Source organism: Oreochromis aureus, linkage group 20 (assembly GCF_013358895.1).
Source record: "Oreochromis aureus strain Israel breed Guangdong linkage group 20, ZZ_aureus, whole genome shotgun sequence".
Lineage (NCBI taxonomy): Eukaryota > Metazoa > Chordata > Actinopteri > Cichliformes > Cichlidae > Oreochromis > Oreochromis aureus.
This window is the reverse complement of record NC_052961.1, coordinates 10,951,042-10,972,910: the sequence shown is the minus strand read 5'-3', so window position 1 is coordinate 10,972,910 and position 21,869 is coordinate 10,951,042. Positions and strand designations below refer to the sequence as shown.

At 40.0% G+C, this 21,869-nt stretch overlaps 1 protein-coding gene across 3 annotated transcripts; it reads right to left on the bottom strand.

Annotated features, from left to right (window-relative positions):
• Positions 1–89: 89 nt before the first annotated feature.
• kdm5c (lysine (K)-specific demethylase 5C) lies at positions 90–21,634 on the bottom strand. 3 transcript variants are annotated; one of them, XM_039604166.1, is made up of 29 exons: positions 20,679–21,634; positions 19,349–19,496; positions 18,656–18,733; positions 18,422–18,544; positions 18,141–18,311; positions 17,817–17,951; positions 15,050–15,106; positions 11,617–11,740; positions 11,068–11,342; positions 10,665–10,823; positions 10,411–10,530; positions 10,150–10,308; positions 9,207–9,388; positions 8,911–9,073; positions 7,831–7,950; positions 7,547–7,741; positions 7,239–7,420; positions 6,991–7,115; positions 6,745–6,892; positions 6,582–6,672; positions 5,568–5,950; positions 5,314–5,452; positions 5,028–5,207; positions 4,681–4,809; positions 3,794–4,543; positions 3,649–3,691; positions 3,370–3,569; positions 1,355–1,531; positions 90–1,263 (listed from the first exon to the last, which is right to left on the bottom strand). In XM_039604166.1, exons 2-29 carry the CDS (start codon positions 19,490–19,492, stop codon positions 1,255–1,257), a joined length of 4,761 nt encoding a protein of 1,586 aa, XP_039460100.1. In that variant the 5' UTR covers positions 19,493–19,496; positions 20,679–21,634; the 3' UTR covers positions 90–1,254. The 3 variants fall into 3 exon arrangements, with proteins under 3 accessions (XP_039460100.1, XP_031594761.1, XP_031594762.1); XM_031738901.2 differs by having other exon boundaries at positions 21,113–21,634; XM_031738902.2 differs by lacking the exon at positions 15,050–15,106 and having other exon boundaries at positions 21,113–21,633.
• Between the last annotated feature and the right edge of the window lie 235 nt (positions 21,635–21,869).

Below are 21,869 nucleotides of genomic sequence, written 5' to 3'. Positions count from 1 at the left end.
ACAGGCTTAATTCTCTCCAGATAGAACTGAAAATGTTGTCGGTTGGCACTTGTGTGTAAATCTTTTCCCAAAAACAAAACAAAATACCATCTCTATATATAGCGCTTTTATGAGTATAGAAGGTCAAGGTGAAAAATCAGTCCACGTTTCCTAAACAATTCTAAACCTTTAATTTTTCTAACAAGAGTGAAAAGAAACAAAAGGCAACAGTAAAATGAAAAGTTTATACACAAACTCACGACATCTGTGTGTCTGCAATATCAATAATAATAATATAATAATCATCTGAACAAAAGAAAACAAAATATATTGAGATAAAGTGAGTTACAGTGAAGTTAACCTTAACTTGCAAAGGGAGAGAGAATGACGGAGGGAGGAATAAAACGAGGAGTCAAAAGGATGGGAGTTTATAAAAAAAAAAAAAAAAAAAAAAAAGGCATAGAAGGGAAGGAGAGAGGGAGGAAGCCAGGAGGTGCGGAGGTACATTTTGGGAAAGTAGCACCAAAAACATTAATGCCTGTTTTTAACACTTCCCAAAATTTACTCATTTAAAATGCATGTCCCCTCAAAACAGCATCAAACACGAGATTTGAAACAACTACAAAAAAAAAAAGAGAGAGAGAGAAAAAAAAAAAGTCTATCCATGGCGCTGTTGTCTCAGATCAGTAGTCAAAATCCTCTACCGCAGCACAGCTTCAGGAGTCATGCCCAAACAACAGTCTAAAATAAACCCATAGCTTATCCAACTTCAACAAGTGACTCAAGTGAAGTGAAACTGCAAATGCCGGTCCTCGTGACAGGCTTCGCTTAAACTAGCTTTTAACACAGTTGGGATAACATAGCATACTGAAAGACCTCAGAGACAACTGTAGACCAAAGACGCTCCTATTACGGCAAGTCTCACATCTGTCAAGCACAGTCTTATTATGTTCACAGGAAGAATTCGTCCAGGGATGGTGGAGAATAAAGTTTGGGTAAGACTGCGAGTCTGAACAACAACAACAACAACAAAAAGAAAAAAATAATAAAAAATCCGGACAAGTGAGATACTGCGGTGTTATGGATGATACTGGAGTGTAGAAGAGTCACCACCCTTAGTGTCTGAATGCATAAATGAGGGGTGAGAAGGAAAGCAGAGCACAGGGGAGGTCCTGTATCTCTCTGTAACTTGATACAGTCTTCTGGCACAGAAAGCCCCTGTCCCTTCAGTTTTTCGGGCTAACTGACTTTATCGAAGCTCCAACGATGTCTGCATCACAAAATCTGTCAAAAAAAATAAATAAATAAAGGTTAACACTAAGGTACTTTATGCATTTCAAGGTAAAAAGAAAAATCTGGAAAGGGGATACGATACCTCAGGATGGGTCTGGACAGGGGAGGGGGTGTGTCTGAAGGGGCAGGTTTTCTTTGTCTCCGAGGCATCCAGTGACCTTTGTCCTCCATCCCCACTGCCCCCTCTGTTGCTCTTCCTCTTCCTTTTGGAGTCCTTGGTTCGCCCGCGACCTGCTCGTCTCTGCTCTTCAAGCTCAATCTGAGAGATGATGAAGAAATTAAAAATAAATAATGTAGCAGGTCAGAACAAAAAACATTCTGGAAATAATCTTGTAAAACCTGCAGAATTTCAAACTGTTATGTTTTTACTAGTGATATGTGAGAAAAGACTGAAACACAATCATCTGAACACTTTAGTCAAGACTGCACTGATAAAATACATCAGTGAAATTAAATATGGGGAACTCATCAGTTCTAACAGCAGTGTATAGCAATTTTTACCTATGCAGAGCTGTGTTTTCATGTATGAGAATAGTTTGACTACACAATGTCATTAGTTTCCACTATTCCACATATCTACAGGTAAGTAGATGCCAGACACATGACATTGTGTCACTGAACAGAGACGATAACAGAGGCTTCAACTGCAACATTTTGTAGTAAAGGACAAGAGAACAAGAGTAATTCTCTTGTCCTGAACGAAAAGAAAACGGAGATCGTGGTGTTTGATAGTAAAATCCCCCGCGACCAACTGTGTGCTGCTCTGATGCCTTTTGCTAGCTCTCCTTCTGATTATGCCAGTAATTTGGGCATACTACTGGATAGCTCGCTTAAATTTGACAAGCGAGTGTCTGCTGTTGTGAGGTCTAGTTTTAATCAGCTGCGCCTCATTTCTAAGGCTAAGCGCTACATTCCGCACAATGACCTGGAAAAACTCATTCACGCATTCGTGACTTCCAGGTTGGACTACTACAACTCTCTTTACATTGGCCTTTCCTCCACCCTTCTCGTTAGATTGCAGACTGTCCAGAATGCAGCGGCACGCCTTTTGACAGGTAGCAGGAAGTTTTCTTCCATCACTCCTGTTCTTGCTGGCTTGCACTGGCTTCCAATTAAATACCGTATTCAATTTAAAATATTACTTTTCACCTACAAAACCATTAATAATTTGGTGCCGAGCTACCTCAATGAGCTTCTCAGGTTACACACTCCTGTCAGAGCACTTAGATCTGCTACCCAAATTCTTCTGGAACAACCTCGTTCTCGGCTGAAGTCTCGCGGTGACCGCGCGTTTGCTGTAGCTGCCCCGGTCTTATGGAACAACCTTCCTGTGTCTATCCGGGCGTCTGACTCTCTGCCTCTGTTTAAATCACGGCTGAAGACTTATTTGTTTAATCTTGCCTTTCCACCTAGTTAACACTTGGTGTGCGTTGGTACATTTTTATCCGTTATGCTTGTGAACTACTTTTATATCTTATGATTGTCAAGGTTTTATAATTGATACGTGCCAGGTCCTCTCTCTTTTCCCTCCCATCTCCCTTTTCCTATTTTATTTTTGTCAAGCACCTTGGTATACCCTTGGTTTTTTAGTGTGCTTTATAAATAAAGTTTATTATTATTATTATTAGTAAAATTAAAGTAAGCGTTTTAGTAAAATATAAACATATTGATGACGGGTTAAACATTTGACCTAGATGTACTAAGGCTAATACAGAGACCTGGACTGAATCTTCCTGCCTTTCCCGTCTATCCCAAAAGCAGTTGAAGTAGATGGAAGCAAAAGTTCAAGTAAATACAGTGATGTAATATTTTGGATTAGTCAGCACTGAACCTTTGCCTGTAAAACTGTATTAACTTTAACACCTGACAATTTACAGGGTTTCAAACTCTAAGATTTGACTCTTTTTTTTTTTTTTTTTTTTAATGCATTTCAAACAAGAAATTCCACAAAGAAGACCAACACCACGCATTCCTTGGGGCCAGAGGTACATGATGTTAGTCTTTTTGTGCTTTGGTCCTGGTTCTAGTTGCACATCGAAACCAAATGAGTTTTGGAAGATTAAAATTAAACTATACAGTCACTTTATTTTCCAGTACCTGTATGAGTGTGTGTAGTGTTTCTCTGGGTGGATCAGAGGCAGCTAGCAGGACTCTGTGGATGGTATGCATCTGATCTAGGGAAACCTCCAGCAGATCTCCTTCTAGCTGCAGCTCCTCCAGCCGGACCCTGGTGTCAGGGGAAAGTTCCACTACCCGACCTTTTAGCAAGGGCAGCAGGGGCAACAGAGACCCTACACCTGAAAGGAAGGCAGATACACAGTCAGTACAGTGCACAACTTGACTTTTGGTTAAATTAAAATTAACATGCCATCTCACCTGTAACATTTGACTTCTTGCTGATGCCATTTTCACATCCACCCTGTCAAACGGGTACATAAACATATTAAAGATTTTGCCCTACTGGACAGCTCAGATTTGGTTTAATATAAAAATACACAAGAAGTTGATATAAGGAATTTACCTGTGTGCCATTGCTTTCCTTTGTGTTCTTTTTAGGCGAATTCTCCTCGGTTAAATCAATGACACCGTCGTCTCCTTCCCCTCCCTCTGAGTCGGATAAAACAATAACCGAACTCCCTTCTGTCTCCTTCTCCACGCTCTTCTCCTTTTCTGGTTCATGATGAAGAGTTTCTTTGAGTTCTTGCAGCCTCTGAAGTACCTGCTGCACCTCAGGTGTCTCCAGTGCTTCCTTAGCTCGGCCCTGCCAAGTGATGGCCCTCTCTGTGAGACACTGCAGTGCTTCACCTTCAGGCAGACGCACGGGCAGCCTCTGCAGGGCTACAAGTAATGCCAGGATAGTTTCCAGGCGCGGGCGCCGTGACCGTTGGCACTGAGGACACAAGAAGCGCGAGTCCCAGTCCCACCAGCAAAGGGGGTTTATTGGTGGTCCAGAAGAGGGTAGCAGGGAGGGGAAAGGAACACAGCCACCATGAAACCAGTCCTTACAGAGATGGCAGCGTAACTGAGGCGCACGAGGCTGCCCAGAGCACACGCAGACTGACTGGGGAGGGGTGTGGTTTCTGTTACCGTTCTCTTTTACAGAGTTCTTCGAGAGGCTGCATGTGTCCGTCTCCATGGGATCCTCCCAACTCCCATTCTCCTTGTCCTCCTTACAACCTGCAATGCTAAGTCCAGATTTACGCATGTTCACCTTCTGTAACCTTAATAGCACATCCTTTTCCTGGTGTTCCCCTTCTTTGAAAGCCATCACCTACAAACAGGGCATAGAAATAGGTTTACCAGTTTAGCATAAAAAAAACCCCATTAATAATGATGGAACTTAAACACTGGAAAAAAAACCAAAACGAAACAAAAAACCTAAAACAAAATCCTATTCTGAATACTCACAATAGCTGCAGGGTCCCTCAAGTCCTGAGCAGAGAGTCCCAGAGTGTTGGTATCAGAGTCATCCAAAGGATCATCCAGCGGCTCTGCCTGATCTCGTCTCTCTCTCCTTTTTGCACATGGACATAATACCTGCAGGGGGGAACGCCGAGTTTAATTAATGCTTTCATGGAGGTCACAGCGCTGTACAAACAAAAATTAAATTAACTAGTACAACCTCAACACACAAGCATTTATTCAGATAATTATTTGTTTATTAGGTATTCTGCTTTCAATTTTGGGATTCAGACATCTACTTTATCGATTCAATGATAAATGCCAAAAAACAGTATAGGACAGCTCTAAATGACCTCTAGTAGACTGTGCTGACTGCTCTTCTTCAGGAAGGTCTTGCTAGCCTTGTCCCTCCACGAATGTGCGCTGGCCACCTGCAGTTCCAGCTGCCTCAGCTCTTCCATGAAGACTGGTAAGTCTCTGCCAATAGCTACCAGGCCCTCCAAATCATCCATACATGGGTAATGCTCCCCATTCTAGAACAACACAAACATTATTTAATAATTACAGGTATTTTAAGTATAAATCAAACCATTAAAGTGGGAGGTAGGCTAAAATAAGCTATATTTCTTTTTTTCTCACCTGAATTTCCTCCAAGTCTGTTACCCATGCCCGAGCTCGAGTAAGGCACCCCTGTAGAGCCAAAATGTTGGGCAACGTGACTGGGATAAGTTGGGCCTCATTTACTATTGCCTCCAGGGTGGAGAGAGGGTGCTTTTGCCTGGAAGATCAGAACCCAAAAAATTCATTGACAGAATAGACAGAAACACTTGTAAAACAATAACACTCACTATGGCAGGGAATGTAAATTCTCTGGCCTGATTCACCCCTCTCACCTTTGTTCGAGGCAGATTTGTGCCTTCTCTTCCCAACGTTCTGCAATCGTGAGTAGCTCCTGAAGCTCCGCCATGGCGGTCTCCACAGACACACTTTGGGGCACATTGCAGCCTGCTTCCATCAGGTTCCTCAATACATCCAGCGTCACTTCCTGCCTCTCACCTTCTTCTGTCCCAAGGGTGCACCTCACCTTGGCCAACCAATGGCCCTGTTCCTTTAGCCCCTGGAGTAAATTACACTCTGGAACCAAAACAGGCAGCTTGGCCCCTTCCTCCAACAAGGTTTGCAACTGCTCAGGGGGTGGCGAATCCTTCCTCCAATCTTTGTCATTGATCAATACTTGAGCTCTGCTTTGGAAATCCTCCATTGCCCGCAGAACCGTCTGAAGAATCAGAGAGTACTGAGGTCAGGCTAACATCAATCACACTTTTAAACAGAGACCCAATACAAGATTTTTTCTTTAGATCTCAGTCACATAGCTACAAAAACCAGTCTGTGAGCCCCTGAAAAAGCACAGATCACTAGAGAAAAATGTGTATTCCCCAAGAGACTGGCAAGTCGCTGGGTCAAACTGGTCACAAAGAGGGTGCTGCCCAAACATCGTTGCTGGTAACTGCTTTAGTCAATAGAAGTCACCTGTAGTTTGCATGAAGACACTCTGGAGTCACTAGGCATTTACTTTCCAAGTAGTAATTTGCAACTTTTATTTTGACAGGGATCATTATCAATTTCTAGTTTGAGTCACACTGTAAGTTTCAATACTGCGTGGTGAGTAGTATAACACTTTCACATAGTGACAGCTAGCAACCACTTGCAAGTGTTCAAGGAGTTTTTCCCTTATGAATGGCAGTTGTCAGACAGTTATTCACAATCACAAGGGTTAAAGCCTTTGTGAATGAGGCCCTATTTGTAAATGACATAAATATGAAAAAAAAAACCCCAGAAGATTATTTGTTTTGTGTGAAATGTAATGTTAACTTCATAATAATTCAGAATTGATTCTTAATTCTCACCTTGACCCCCTCCAACTGGTTTATTACACAGGGCAGGTTTTGCATCGTCTCAACCAAGGACTTCAGCTCGTCCAGAGTCATCCTGTTTTCACTAAAAACAGAACTATGTCAGTGCATACAACCCAATGCTTTGCGCAAAACTTAAGCTTGGATTCCATCTTACCTAGCTGTTGAATTGCTGAGGAGCTCCGTACTTTTCTCTTGGCAGTGTGCTATATCTTTAAGAACAGTGTTGAGTTTTCTGAGGAGCTCATTGTCAGGAAACTTTTTCTCTGCTGCTTCCATCTTCAGCATCTCCAAGTAGTCAATTTCTGCAGTTCAACATGCCTTTGGTGTTAGTATTGTCTTTTGAAATGATTGTGTTTCACTGAAATTTCAAGGCTTTAATTAATTAATGCTGATTCCCCACCTATTTTGTTTCCTTCTTCCTGCTCAAGTGCCTCTTTTACTCTGTTGGCCCAAGAATCAAAGGACTCTGACCGAACTTTTAATCGATGTAACATGGCTAATAACTCATCCAGGGTGTACCTGTACCTGCAGAGTGAAGAGATAACAGAAAATAACACAGATGGTAGATGTATTAGAAAAGAAAAATACCACTTATTTTATGGCAATTGTTTTTACAACTGCAGGAAAACAAAAACAACTGATGAATACCTGAGGTAGAGTTTTTCAGTGGGACAGTTGCACAGATCCTGAGTGTGATAGAGACAGACCAGGTGCTCGGGACAGTTTGAGCAGGCCAGGGCAGAAAGGAAGCATGTGGTCTTACATTTATCACACTGTCTCTCATCATCAGGCAGCAGCTCAAAAGCCTCACGCTCTGCTTCGGTAATGCCCTGCAAGAAACGAGTTTTCCCATAATCTTAAATGAACATTACATAATCATCAATACATAAACATTACTCAACTGATGCATTATTTACTTATATGTGAAAAAAATGAAGTTTGCTTCTGTGTCTCACCCTTTCCATCAGACCCTTTCGGAGCTTCCGCTCCTCCTGAACAATGATAAACATTTCCCGATGTGTAGCTGCAGCCAGATTAAGGTCTAACTTCTCTGGGCTAGCAGCCATTTTACAGGTGAGCTCCTCATGGGAGAATACACAATATCTCCTAAGACGTCTGTAGTGCTCAATACAGGAACGACCAGCAGGCAGCTGAAAGACACAGAGAAAAGTGTTACTGATCACGCAATATAGAAGGAGCAATGTGAAATGATAAGTTGGGACAGCGTAAACAGACATACCCAATCTGCAGTGCAGAAGTTGACAGCTTCTGCAAAGTTATATCCCTGATTGAAGCCACTATGGTAGGCTCTGGGGAAGGTAATGACAAACTCCCCAGCACACTGATTGGTACGGACAACCTGCCAATCAGAAGCACAGCAATCACTTTAAAAACATAAATCTTTCTAATGGTGTACATTTTTTGCCAGATGGTGCTTTGGGCAGTATATAAAGTGCATATATGAGCAATTGTTTATTTGTGCACCACAAAGGCATTTAACAATCATAAATTACATGTTTTTACTCTGCAAGTTGCCAAGTTACTGACAAATACTTGGACAATACAATCAGTGCTTCTCCAGTGTAGCCACTATGAGATCAGTGGCACATAAACAAGCTACAAGGTGTGGTTAGAGTGCCCAGCCAATTAACAGAGCAGAAGATTATCAACGACCATGGTATGGCAATAGTATGTTAAACAACTGATATGTTACTAATGTAAAACAACATTTGTACTGTTGATTCTGAGATGTGAGGATGCCACCCACCACTTCCCACCACAGCACCCCCATACAGAGATTGTCAGGGGAATCTTTGCCGTGTGACAGGAAGATGTAAACAGGCAAGGTGGAAAACAGCTGCACAAACTACTGCTGCTTTGCTGTACTTTGAAGTAGAAAATGTGCAGCTGTATGCCCGCTGTAACCATTCAACCAGAGCAATACATAACCACATTTTGCATGGGTGTGAGGACGTTAATCCGCTGCTGCTAACAATGCCAACGTTACCCACAATTGGCAAACTGATAATATGACATTGGGTGTGCGCAATGTTTTGTATGATGCAAACCACCACATGTTTCAGCCTCATTTAACATTCAATTCACAGTTTGATTAATGGAAACTGTGATTAATGGTTTCAAATGTCTTTTAAATACACATTCAATATTTGTGATCATGTCCGAGTCAGCCTGTGTGACTGAACTTTCAAAATAAAAGCAAACTGATTGTCCAATCATGGATGGTGATGTTCTTTCAGACAGGGTAAGTAAACTCCATGTGTAGGAAACACTGGTGTATGTGATTTGATGTGACACTGACCGGGACACCATGAGCCATGAGAATATTTGGGTTCATGATGGTGACCAGCTGATGCAGGAGGTCAGGCTGGAACTCAAACAGCTCTGGTGTTAGCTTCTTCATAACTTCCTCAAGTCGCTCAGCTGCCATAGAAGGAACCCCATACCAAGTCTTGGGTTCCCCCCTAGAGATGGCAGATACATGGGGAGTGAAGAGGAGAGAGTGCAAAGTTACATTCTTTCTCTAAAGTACACGTACAAATGACATAGTCTCTGCACTTAAAAGCTTCCTGAACAAATGCATTGAGCATGCTGTACCAGTGCAGGTAGTTGATGGAGTAGCTCCAGTGATCCTCAATGTGCCAGCAGAAAGCCGAGAACACCATGCCCACGTAGAGCCATGGCACCTTCATCCCAGAGATGTCTCCATTAATATGGCACAGGAGTGACTGCTCTAGCACAGGCATCACATTCAAGTTCCACCCACAGCGGGCATATTCCTGACCAAAAAGAAAGAAAAAAAAAACAAACAAACAAAAAACATGGTTATGAAAAACTTTCATGATCAGAGATCTAGAGATTGGCAACATTTAGTATTTTAAAGCAAAAATGGCAAACATACACTAGTGTCCGTCTCTCCAAATGGAATAAACTGCAGCATTTCCTTCTCAAATAAAACATTTGGTCAATTAAATACTGATAAATATTTATATTTAAAAATATTTGTTGTACTTTGGACCAAAGGTAAAATCAAAAGAAGTAATTTAATTAAATAATCTTGAACTGCAACAAATTATAATTGACTTTTTGACAAAAATTATTAGAAAGAAAGTAAATTAGTCGAAAATGTAAATAAATATCACACTGTGGAATGATATGGAACACACAGCATGTGCAGCAGCAGCTTTGATGTGTCTTCACTCTAAGTTACCAGCAATTTTAATTTAAGTTTCTGTTGTAGTACATTTAGCTGAAAAACACTTTTCTGATGTAGCTGCAGTTTTACTTTTGAAACATTTTAAACAATGTTTGGGATTTATTTTCTACCTTTATCATCTTAATTCTGAATTAGGTAGGGATTAGTTTCACACAAAATCCATTCTACAGTGGTGTTTTGTGCACACACTGACTTCTTTGGGGCTTTTTTTCAGTTGACAAGATTTTCAACAGTTAATCTAAAGCCGGATACTGCAATCATCACTCAAACAAAGACTGCAAATGAAAAACTGAGCTTAGAAAATAAGAAAAACAATGCACGTACCTCCTCTTCCTTTGTGAGCTTCCTCTTGCCATTGTTCACTGGGAAGCCACTACCAAACTCTTTGGAGTGTATGTCTGCTCCATATTCAACAGTCACGTCTTCCTCAATACTACTTACTAATCGCCAGAATTCTCTCTCTACGAGCTCAGTGGGGACCATCTATACAGGCAAAAAATATAAAAGCTAGAAATTAGCCTCTCTCTATTTTAATCACTGAAGGGGGAATCATGATTCATAATGAAAAGCAAATGATACACTTACATGGACAGGCATGTTAAAGTAATCTGCTTTGAAAGTGTCTGCCATTTCTCCAAAACTCTGCAGTGTGTACTCCCGTGTCGCTTGCTCAAAGCCAAACGCTTCTGTGGGTTTTTTACACTCCTAAAAAAAATTAATAATAAAAAAAAAAAAACCCAAACAAAAAAAAAACCAAGATGATACATAAAGAAAATCAAAACCTCCAGGAGTCTTGGAGATTAAAAGGCAAACACATGCATTTAAACATTCTTACGTACTTCTGCCACACACTTAGGGCATCGCCAGTTGCCCTTGGGTGGATCGGCAAGTGGGGGTAGTAGACAGTAAGTGTGGTAGTTGTCATCACAGCCGTCACATAGCATTAGTTTATCGTCATCGTCTCCCCGACCACACATCCGACACACAAAAGAATCCACCTTTGAAAGTCAGTGATTAAAATAACATTAATCACAAGGCTTGGAGCCAAATGATGCCAACTTTGAACCGAACATCTGAAAAACAGGTTCCTGGGAACCAAAGCAGTGATTCTCGCAAAAGTTCTAAAGAATACCATCTACCTTGTTTACCGGGCTAAATAATCATTTATGCTATAACGTAATTAGATATCACATTTATCACAATTTTAACTGCCACAATGGAGTAATCACTAACTCTACTTACACACTGAGGGTTGTTGAGATTGCGTCTAAGGCGCATTGTCATTTTGGTGCAAGGTGTATCATCTTCCTCCTCTTTATGTCCTTTCCCATTCTCTTCTGCTGGTTCTTCTTTCTTCAGTGCCATCTTTACTGTAACACTAGGAGGAGGAAGCTGTGGGCCTGATGAGCTCCCATCACTCTGTCTCTCTTGAGGGTCCAGGGGCTCTGATTTGACTGAGGTGTCACTCAAAGGAGGTGGCATGTTGTCCTTGACAGTAACAGTTTGGGGCAACTCATCTAAAAAGAGGAAGAAGAATCGTTCAGAGTCAGATGTGGTCATTTATCTCAAGACATATAAAATTTATATTGTGTGAGATGACTGGATGATTACAGCACACAAAAAACAAGCTTCATAATATGTCCATTTATTCAACTGTCCAATTATTGACTGGTGTCACGCCATTTTTCCCCCCTCATATTACTAGTGCCAAGATATACAAGCCAAAATTCATGGGCCTCAAAAAAAAAAAAAAAAAAAAAAAGCTGTTTAATAAAGTTGTAGTAATGATACCTTTCTTTCTGATGCCCTTGTCCCTTGCCACCAGTCCAAGTCCCATCATCTTAGGTCCTGCACCATAAATCTGTAACTTCTTCAATTCTGGGTTTTTCTCTATATCTTCCTCTGTTGGTTCAGGCTGTGGACAGAAGAAGTCTTTTACAAATCACAAAGCAAGAAACAGACAGCAGCTACTCCTCAAAGCACAAAGAGCAAGCAGAACACACAGTTAAAACATGAGAGCGTAGCAATGCATCACAAGAAGGGATTACTCTAGGTTAGAAAGTAAGGAAAAGTTAACCTACATCACAGTGAAGCTTAAAGGTTAAGACCCATCACCATCACACACAATCAACAGCAGATGCAACCATTCATTTAAGTGGAGGGCACTGGTAAGGATTTTAAGTTATGTCATCTATTTAGTCAACTCAGGTTGATTATTAGTTTACGATTCGGGTGAGAACACACACACAAAAAAAAATCAATAGCAAACATACAGAGTAGATTAAGGCTGCCATTCACAGTTATTTTTTAAAAGGGTAAATGGATTTTGAAAAACAATGTCAAAGGCAGGAATGCATCTCAGACACAAAGTTTCATGCTCATATAGCGCAGATAAGCCATTTTAGCATCTAAAGCTGTGCTAAAACATCCCAATAACAGATTTTATATAGTTTTCCATTCCTATTGGATGTTTTAACTTCAGAAAAACTGCAGCAAAATGACATCACATTACAGCAAAACATGAACACTACAAATTAGTGGAGCCATATTCTGAACTGTACTGCATCTGGGAGGTTTAGAACATGGAGAAATCCAATTTAATCAAAATACTTCCTGCACATATTAATTGGGGGTGAATATTTTAGGACAGTGATCAGATTCTCAGTCTGCAGACTGCATACAACACATGCATGACCAGCAATGTTAACAAAACCATAGCAGGCCCTAAAGTCACAATTAAATAGAATTAAAAAAAAAAAAAAACAAGAAAGAAAGACACAAAAGCATTCCTTGTTTAGAACAGCCATTCCAAACAAACATAACGCGTTCTCATAACATCCATTTAAGAGGTTTCCTCAGTCAGCTTAGTCCTAATCATGAAAGGATTTGGTTAAAACTTGCCCACCCCCCACTTTTTGCACACAGGTGTGCACCAAGAAACCAGTAAACCACATTCAAACCACAACCTGTCTTCCAACAAGACAGTTCATGTTTGCATATCATACCAATACTATTGCCAAACACAGCACAAAAACTGTACATAAACAATACCAAAGACTCAAAATTTCTTTAGATAAAGAGGTCAAGACATTACAAGGAAAAAAAGTTACAATTTTAATCAAGAAGAATTCAAAATATTTTCCACCTGTGTGCAGTTGTACTCCCTTTAACTGGCAAATGTAGCTTTGGCTGCCTAAAACATTACCTATATTGTCCTTGTGCATAATGCAAGCACCTTTTTCAGTCAGCCAAACCTTGTGGAATGAACGCAACAGACATCAAAGCAGATGAAAAGGGCTTGAGGTTGTTGAGCAATCACTGTTTGATCTGAGGCCTGTACTACAAAGCAAAGTTTGGGCTTCAGGTTCAACTATGGAGCTAAAGTCTAAGCTTATTCACTACTTATGCTTAATTTACGCCACCACAGTTGTGTCCGTTTGCAGAAGTATTTGACTATAGAGAAGGATTTTCAACCAGCACAGAAGTACTCCCATGCAGTCCTTCAAAATCCCAACTACATGCTGCTCAATGTGGATAACTCTGCGCATTGGTCAAAATCTGATTGAGAGGTGGGCCAGAGAAGGGAGTGACACTGGAGGCTCATCAGGAATGAGAGGAGTGTGACAAAAAGAATAAGATCAGAAAGTAATCATAAGTAACAAAATACAGACAGTGGCTACAGCAGACACTTCATTGTTTTTAATACTTTTTCACTTCAGCTCTTTGTATGTTACAACTTGTGCTCATCTCCACGGCTGGCTCATAAACCAACAACAGCACAAGCAAGAGTAGCCCTCAGACCGGTTGCATCACATATTTTTGTTACTGCCCCATCTAACAACAGATGCTCTCTGCAGGTAGACAAGCAGTCCAAAGCTGCCAATGGACTTCCCACGCGCTACCACTGCTGAACCATAATTTCCCCAATAGTGTGTTTCTATTGCCATGGTAAGCTATGCTGCCAACATAACCTTCACCAGAGCAGGTTATGTTTGAGAATAAGAGTTGAACATCAACAAACACCACCAGCTAGTGACTAATCAGTTCTGTCAAATATAGTGCATGTTGTGAAAGCAACTATAATTTAAAGAATTATCTAAAGTCTTTCCTTGATGAGGACTAGTAAGAAATAGTGTTTAGAGCAAATTTATTTCTAGATTTTTTTTTTTTTTGAACACTGAACCTGTTAACCTTTGTAATTGCATATGCTGTAAACACGAGACAGAAAAACACTGGGTCCCCTTATCGAGTTGACAGACCTTTATGTGATTTAGTGCGACTGCAGATAGGGTAAGTGAAGCCAAATAACTATAGACATACTGGATATGCCTCACTTGCTTCATAGTACAGGCCCCCTGATCTCAAATAGACAAAACCACCTAGACGACAACAATATGTTCAGAGTGGTGCTTATTTATTTTAGTGCTTGAGTGCATTAAGAATCACTGTCCACTGTCAAAATACAGTGCTTGGTAAGTGAAACCCTATTAAATTAAACCTAGCTGGTTCTTCAGTGTGAGTGCACTCAAAAAAAAAAGAACACATGCAGTCACACTGTTAACTGCTGTAATGAGGGAGCAAGCCAACATAGCGTAAGTGAAAAGGCACACAGACATCCCAGCAACAAAGCATCACAAGCCAATTACTACCACACAGAAAGAGCATGAGTGAAATAGAGAAGATTAGAGAGCACAACAGCCCAAAAACGAGACTAGAAAAATTAGTTTGTCAATATTGTCTATAATGAACCGTTTTAGTTAGGGCCTTGGAAGAATAGTTCTCAACAGCAGTGGCATTCTTGTATTCAAAGTCCAATCCCCTTGAATTTTTAAAATAATATAATGCCTAGAAACACATTGATAGCATTATAAAACACCTCTGTCCAAGATGAGACTACACTGTCTCATTTTTAATAATAGCCCAAGAGCAATTTTAAGAAAAAGACCAAAGGGCTTAAATAAGAACAAAAGAAGTCAAGGAAGTTTCTCTGCATTCATTGTAAATCAATAATGGAGATTTATGGCAACAGTCCTGTGACCATGTTATGGGCTGGCACCCCCACACTGAGAAGGGATGATTGCATGTTAATGAAAATGTTTTAGTGGTTAATTATAAAAACAAACAAACAAAAAAAATCAAACATTTAGACAACTTCAAAGGGGGTATGGTGGTCTAGGAAAAGAGTGGGGACGTAAAGGGAGCTCATATGCTCAAGAGGCAGTACCGCAGAGATGAGTTGAGAGCCAGTGGTGAGAGGATGGGGGGCCAGATCCTCTGGACCCTGCAAAGGGAGACAATAACAGCAACAATAAACTAAGACAAGAGGAAAACAGGAGATGAAAGAGGAAGGGAGAGAGCCTGGAGAGAACAGCCAGTAGTTGTAGAGAAACAGAAAAACCCAGTGGGACATTATGAGTCCAGGATCACATCTTATGTAGGATGTACAATTTTAGATCTAATAGGAGCTGCTGAGGATTGCCATTTTAGCTGAAGTTTGTTTTATTGCACGACACTTGAAATGCAGATTTTTTTTAAAAAAATTTCTAGATTAGATTAGCTTTTCTAGAGAGATAGAGATATTTGTAAATACAGAATTAAACAATATTGTTTATATTGACATAGCGCGATATCAACTATTTTACACAAAGCCTTTTTTAGTAAAGCTGTGCTTGTGAACCCTCCAACTCATGCTCATTCTCAAAGTTCATCTACCGCATGGAGGGAAAATATGAAGGTTTATATCTGTGCAGTTCTCAGTCATCCAGTTCATGGCAGTCTAAGGGGCTTGGAAGGAAGCGCCTGGACTTAAGGGAGTCCATGTCACAAAAGTCAACCAAGTATGATGACTTGTATAAACAATGTTAAGAGTCAGTGACCAACTTCAAAACTATCAGTCTGCATTTAGTATACAGTGCAGACTGGTAGGCAGTGATTTTTTTTGAAGTAGAAAACAACAGTAGCAGGTTACTCTATGTGACCTTTTTGAACAAGTTAGTGTTGATGTGACCTTACCCAACACCAAAGTAACACAACTGAGGCAAAAGGCACAAATCACTGCTATCATTGTGAAGCAAAATTGCTGTTGTCGGTGAAGTCTGGTGGAGTCACAGCTCCCCTTTCTTGTCAGAAAGATTTGTCTGACAGCAGGTAAAGTGGTGAAGACACTTAAACTGATATTGATTTCTTATAGATGGCTAAAATTCATGATGCCATCAACCTCGTCCATAGCCACAAATGACTTCAGTTGGGTGTTCTTGTCTGCTTTTGTATATATCGACTGAAGGTAATATCAATTATAGCTCTGACACACACACACACACACACACACACACACACACACACACACACACACACACACACACACACACACACACACACACACACACACACACACACACACACACACACACACACACACACACACACACACACACACACACACTTTAATGAACTGAACTCTAAGTGAAAACTGTTTTGGGTCTCTAAACTAAGTGAAGAGTTTCCTGGAAATTGCAGTAAACTGTGGCAGAGAAACAAACTGCTTTTAAATAGGACCCATGAAATTATTATTACATTTTTTTGTTGCGCAACCTGGTGATAAAAATGCTTTTGACATCTCCCCTGTTGCTTCTGAAGAGTATTGTGAGGCATATATCACTTTTAGAATAAATATTTAAGATATGATTTTTGAACATGTGCTCAAAACTGGAAGTGTTCAAATCCCAGTATAGTGCTATATAAAAGCTGAAAGAAATCCATGCATTGAATAGAATATAAAGAACATTCTTAGGTAGTAATCACCATCAGTTAACTCATCACAACTGCACACATTAATTTTCAAAAACGTTTGTTCTCAAACTTAAATATGCAAAATAAAAATGTAGTCCAGCATAAAAAAAATAAAGAAAATTAAAATCTACGGGCAGCCATGCTGCATCTAAGTAGAAGCAGATGTGAATGTAGGTTTGTCCAAAAGTTGGGTTGTAGATTAGTAAAAATTATTAAAGATAAATAAATAAATAAAAATATACTTTGCATTTACTTGGGTGACTGGAGAAAGTGCAAGAAACAGATCAGAGAACAACATAATAGTGCAAAGAGGAGCAACAGCAGAGGAAAGCAAAGCAGCACAACAGGATGGAGAATAAGCAAACTATGATGCGCTCTGAGTGCACTCTCATTTTCCAGATACAACTGATTCACATGGGTACATAAAGGACTTGGAAACAGTAGCATGACAGCATGGTCCACTCAATAAGATTTTCAAACACTTGCAGTGTAAATGGTGTGCCTGCAGTGATGGAAGCACTGTCCTTCCTTTGCAAGATGATCACAGAAGTAGAAAGTGAACTGTTAAATGACACTAAAATTTAAGCATGACGGAACAGGCTTCTGAATTCACTGTTACTTCTAGATTGAACAATAAAAATTTGCAGATAACTACGTTACACTTAGATTTAAAATGTTATAATGCGAGATAGAATAAATCAAAGTAACAACTAATTTAGTTGCATAATTTAAGTCCTCCTCGAAAAGTTTCTTAGGTTTGCACTTGTTAATTTCATGCATCTTTGCAGTAAATGTAACCAGCGCTGATTGTACTCCTGCTTATTTTGACCACAACACTTTTTACATATGAATTTTTTTTAAGTCACAGTCGTCACATTTTTCTTCCCTTATATAATTATAAATAACCCCAATCAGGCGCCCTGAAAACTACATGAATACCAGGTGGTCACGGACACAGGTTAAATCTGACCCAGTTAAAACCACGCTGCTGCTGAAACAGATGAACCAAACCAACACGAGTTTTGCATTGCTTTATAAACAACTTTCTGTGGTGGACAGTTTCTTTTTGAGGCAGCAAGCCTATTTGGAAATGTGATTCAACAAATGCAATTTAAGTAACATAAATACACATCAGAGGATTACTGGTCACAGAGGTATGCAAATATACTCAAAGAGCATTAAGGACTGATAGTCTCACTCACATCAGGCTGGCAGCGGTTTGCTCTGCGTCCGTAACTGCTGATTTTGGATGGCTGCACTGACTGTCGTAGGGGAATCGAGTGAGGCTTGTACTCTTTGTCCACATCTTCCCCGTCATAGTGCTTCGGCTTACAATGCTGGTAAGTGTTTTGGGGGTTTTTTTTAAGGAAAGAAAAAAGTTTACATGAAAACATCTCAAAGTAGATTAGAAATGATCTAAAAAAGTAAGACTTTAAAGAGGATACTATTCACAGATAAACTCAATTTGATGGCTGTCTATTAACTGATCACCCCAAGTACCAAGAGACCAGACTGTAGAGCATTACCTGCAGGTTGGCACCAGATTGGAACATTTCATAGGGGTAGACAATCCTCTCATAGTGTGACCGCAGCAGAGAACCGATGTTCTTGCCCGGAGGGTAGCCAAGCCTCTGGGCAATACGAGCCCAGCGCCGCTCCTTACAGACCATCTCAAAACCTCCTTCATCCGTCACAATCTTTGGCAGAAATATATTTTTACCCATACTTTTAACAAACTGAAGAATTCAAAGAAATATATATATATGAAGTATATATTTTGACTAAAAAAAATTTGATTTATACTCACCTTTGACAGGCTGAAAAGATCAAGAATGCGCCTTTCAATATGTGGAATTTTTAAAGAAGATCCCTGGATCTCCCAAAATCTGGCGATGCGATCCAAATAATTAAGCTTCACTCTTGTCTCCGCCTAAAACCCAATGTATGGGGAAACACCGCAATTACTATAGCTTTTTCCACCCAAATAAATTACTGACAAATAAGGAAATTAAAATAACAAAAGGGGAGGGGGGGGACTCACCTCCAATTCATTAAGCCTCTGAATACGAGGTGTGAAGTGAAAACTATCCAGCTCCACGGAAAATGGAGGTTGCCAGTCCTATTTAGGAAAGACATTCAATTAAAACATGTGCGCCTATATGCTAAATCAAACTTGTGCAATATCTTGCTGCAGACTATTCAAAGAGGTAGGAAAAAGAATAATAGAGCATGGGAGAAAGGGAACAGTGAGCCTATTTTGGGCTTATTTGGGTTTAATGGCTTTTGGGCTCAAGAACTTGGCACAGCTTTAACCAGAAAGGTCTTTCCCTCAAGAGTAAGTGAAGCTCAAGCTATCCACAATGAAAGGCCTGCCTCTGCTCTTATCAATTCTGAAGAAATGATAATACAGATTAAGAAAAAAGAAAACAAACAAACAAAAAACACCACTGCAGGTAATTTGACTAGCACTTATAATAGCTCCTATTTGTATAACTTTCGACCAAGCCCTAAACATGAATGAGAAAAGCAAACTGGATTTAGTGGACATATACATAACTAAAGGCAAGTGTAATCCTCCTTCAGGAGCAACATGTATAGACATTTTAATTAATACTGTACATGGGATTTCCAGAGTCATGGAATTTAAAAATGACAACAAAATTGAAGAAAAATAAATAATTAAATACATAAATGCCATTTCCACAAAATAAACCAAGTATAAGCAAGTATTTACTGGTGGAGGTCGAATTTTACAGATCCCAGACTTCTCTGCAATTGGACGTATCTTGGCGATGTAGCCTAGGGGATCCTCAAACTCCTCCCATGACGGCTCAAATACTGGACACTCCGGAGGAGGTACAAATTCTTCCCCTTCCATCGCCCTGACAATAGGGAAATTGTCAAGTCAAACAAGTTAATAAACTCTAGCCCACTTAGTAATGTGCATGGCAGCAATAATACAGAATGTGAAAAATATTTTATGTACATAAGTCTGTTAGTTTACACACAACCATTTACAACTATTTGAATACCCCCGGCCCCAATTCATGACCTAGTGACCTTAATAGATACTACGGGACACTCAATGTCATCATCATATTTACATACATGTTGAATATTTCATTAAATGTTCCCACTGACAGAAAATAAGAACAAGTGGGCGGGCTGGTGACGTCAATTTTTACAAAGGTATTCAGGAATGTCAATTTCCCCCCTTTCAGGTTAACTCTTTGATATGCAAATTGTACTTGCACATCAGGAAAAAAAAAAAAGACCCATACATGCGCAAATAGCCCATTTGCTTAGTCTTGCCAAATCATCACTTCCTTATTCTACTCGCAGGTTTACATATATACAGACGTGTGATGATCATGTTGAAAACACTGTTTCTAGTAATCACAACAGTTATATATTTCTTAATAATAACATATCATGCTGGGAAATCCCAGGACTATGATTTTTTTTTTTTTTTTTTTACCCTTGAAGTGCTCCTTGTTAAAAACCCCTCCCCCATCATCAGACAACAAAACAAATGCCATGGTCTGGTAGGTCTGAAGGCCCAGTGTTAGAAGGGGCTAAGGTTTTAAGTTCTTCTTTATCATTTGGGCTACACAAGAATAATCATATTAGATTAAACACACGAGTAATTTCTATATAAAAATGACCAAGAAGCACTGTTGTCTATGTGTACATTAAATATCTGTACAAGCCTGTAAAAAGTGTTGATCTAGTGCCTTAGTTTTTCAACTTTTCTATTTTTATTTTATTAACATAGAAATAGAAAAAGAACTTGATGCTGAGACTTCAGTACACATTTTACATCCATCTAATCCCAAACAATGGCGTGGAGGCCATGAACCTCAGATACAGAAGGCCTTGCAGCTATCACCACTCATGAGTGGGCTGGATTAAATGACTAAATATGACAAATACAATAACCTGCTTACAGAAGCCAAAGAATCACATCTAAACACCACTATTAAATAACACATGTAACTATTAGCTTACAACTGTTAGCTTCTACCAACTAAACTTGACATAACTGAGGTTTAAACGAACCTTACCTTCAACCAGAAGCGTAACGACAGAAATAAATTATAAGAAAATGCCTCCAGTTCCGTTATTTATAGTGGGTTAGCTATGTGTCATTCATTTCTCATCTTCTATCACCTACGAACTCTATTTGTGTCTATTGTCCGGCTATCAGAGGCGATAACGCAGCTTGTGGCTAAACGCTAGCACCGAGGCCTACACTTTTTTTCTCAGCTCCGTCCCATCGCCACCCACAGTGGTAGGTAACTAGCCTTAGTTAGCTAACTGGGCAGCTGAAAAAAACTAAGTCAATACTACAGCCGCAGACCAGCTAACCCTACATAATGTCACTGAAGTCGACGCCAACAAGCAGCTAGTGAACATTAATCGTATATATGCAAGTTGATATGCAGTTATCTGTTGATCTGATTACAAGACAACATCTCGCTGCATTCCCGTGACTGACCCGAAGACACCTCGATGTCCCGGGGTATGATAGGGATTGTGGCCGCTCTCCTTCCTCTGTTGTTGTGATGACTGGTGGCTTAGCTAACGATGGCCAGCTGTGCTCGGTCCAGTTGGCTAGCTACCGCTGCTAGCAAAGTTGACCGTTTTTTTTAGCTTCAGCTCTCCATATACTCCGGTCTGTCAAGCACACGGGCTCAAAACATGGATTGCTGATGTTCGTTTAATACTAAACGAGAGTCTCAAACTTTGTCAATTATGTCGTTATCAGTCATTTTCCGATCAACATCATCACACTCCTCAGGCCATCCTATCTTTCTTGACGAGACGCCATCTTAGCTTTTTTCTCACGACCGAAGTACAACCTCAAATCTCTCACGTCTCTCACGTTTACTCCCTGAAAGTAGTACCCACGTAGGCAAAACACAAAGCATGTAATTGCTGCGCGACCAGTTGGGGAAGAAGTAGGTCAGAAGAAGGGAGGTTCCACTGTGTATTTAAGGAAGGAAAAAAGAAAAAAAAGTTCACATCTGCGCTTCCGCAGCACATTAACAGGTCACTGATAATGATCAGCACGATAGTTCTCTTCCGTTTAATCACTTTAGAATTTCGGAAGGAATGCGACACATTAAATGTTAGCAGAAAAACGACAAGCTTAATAATGAAAAAAATTAAATAAATCAATAACAGTGTCAGACTTCCACCAGGTTGATTCCTGATTATTTATTGCCGTGCAGATCTTCCTGAAAGTTTACCAT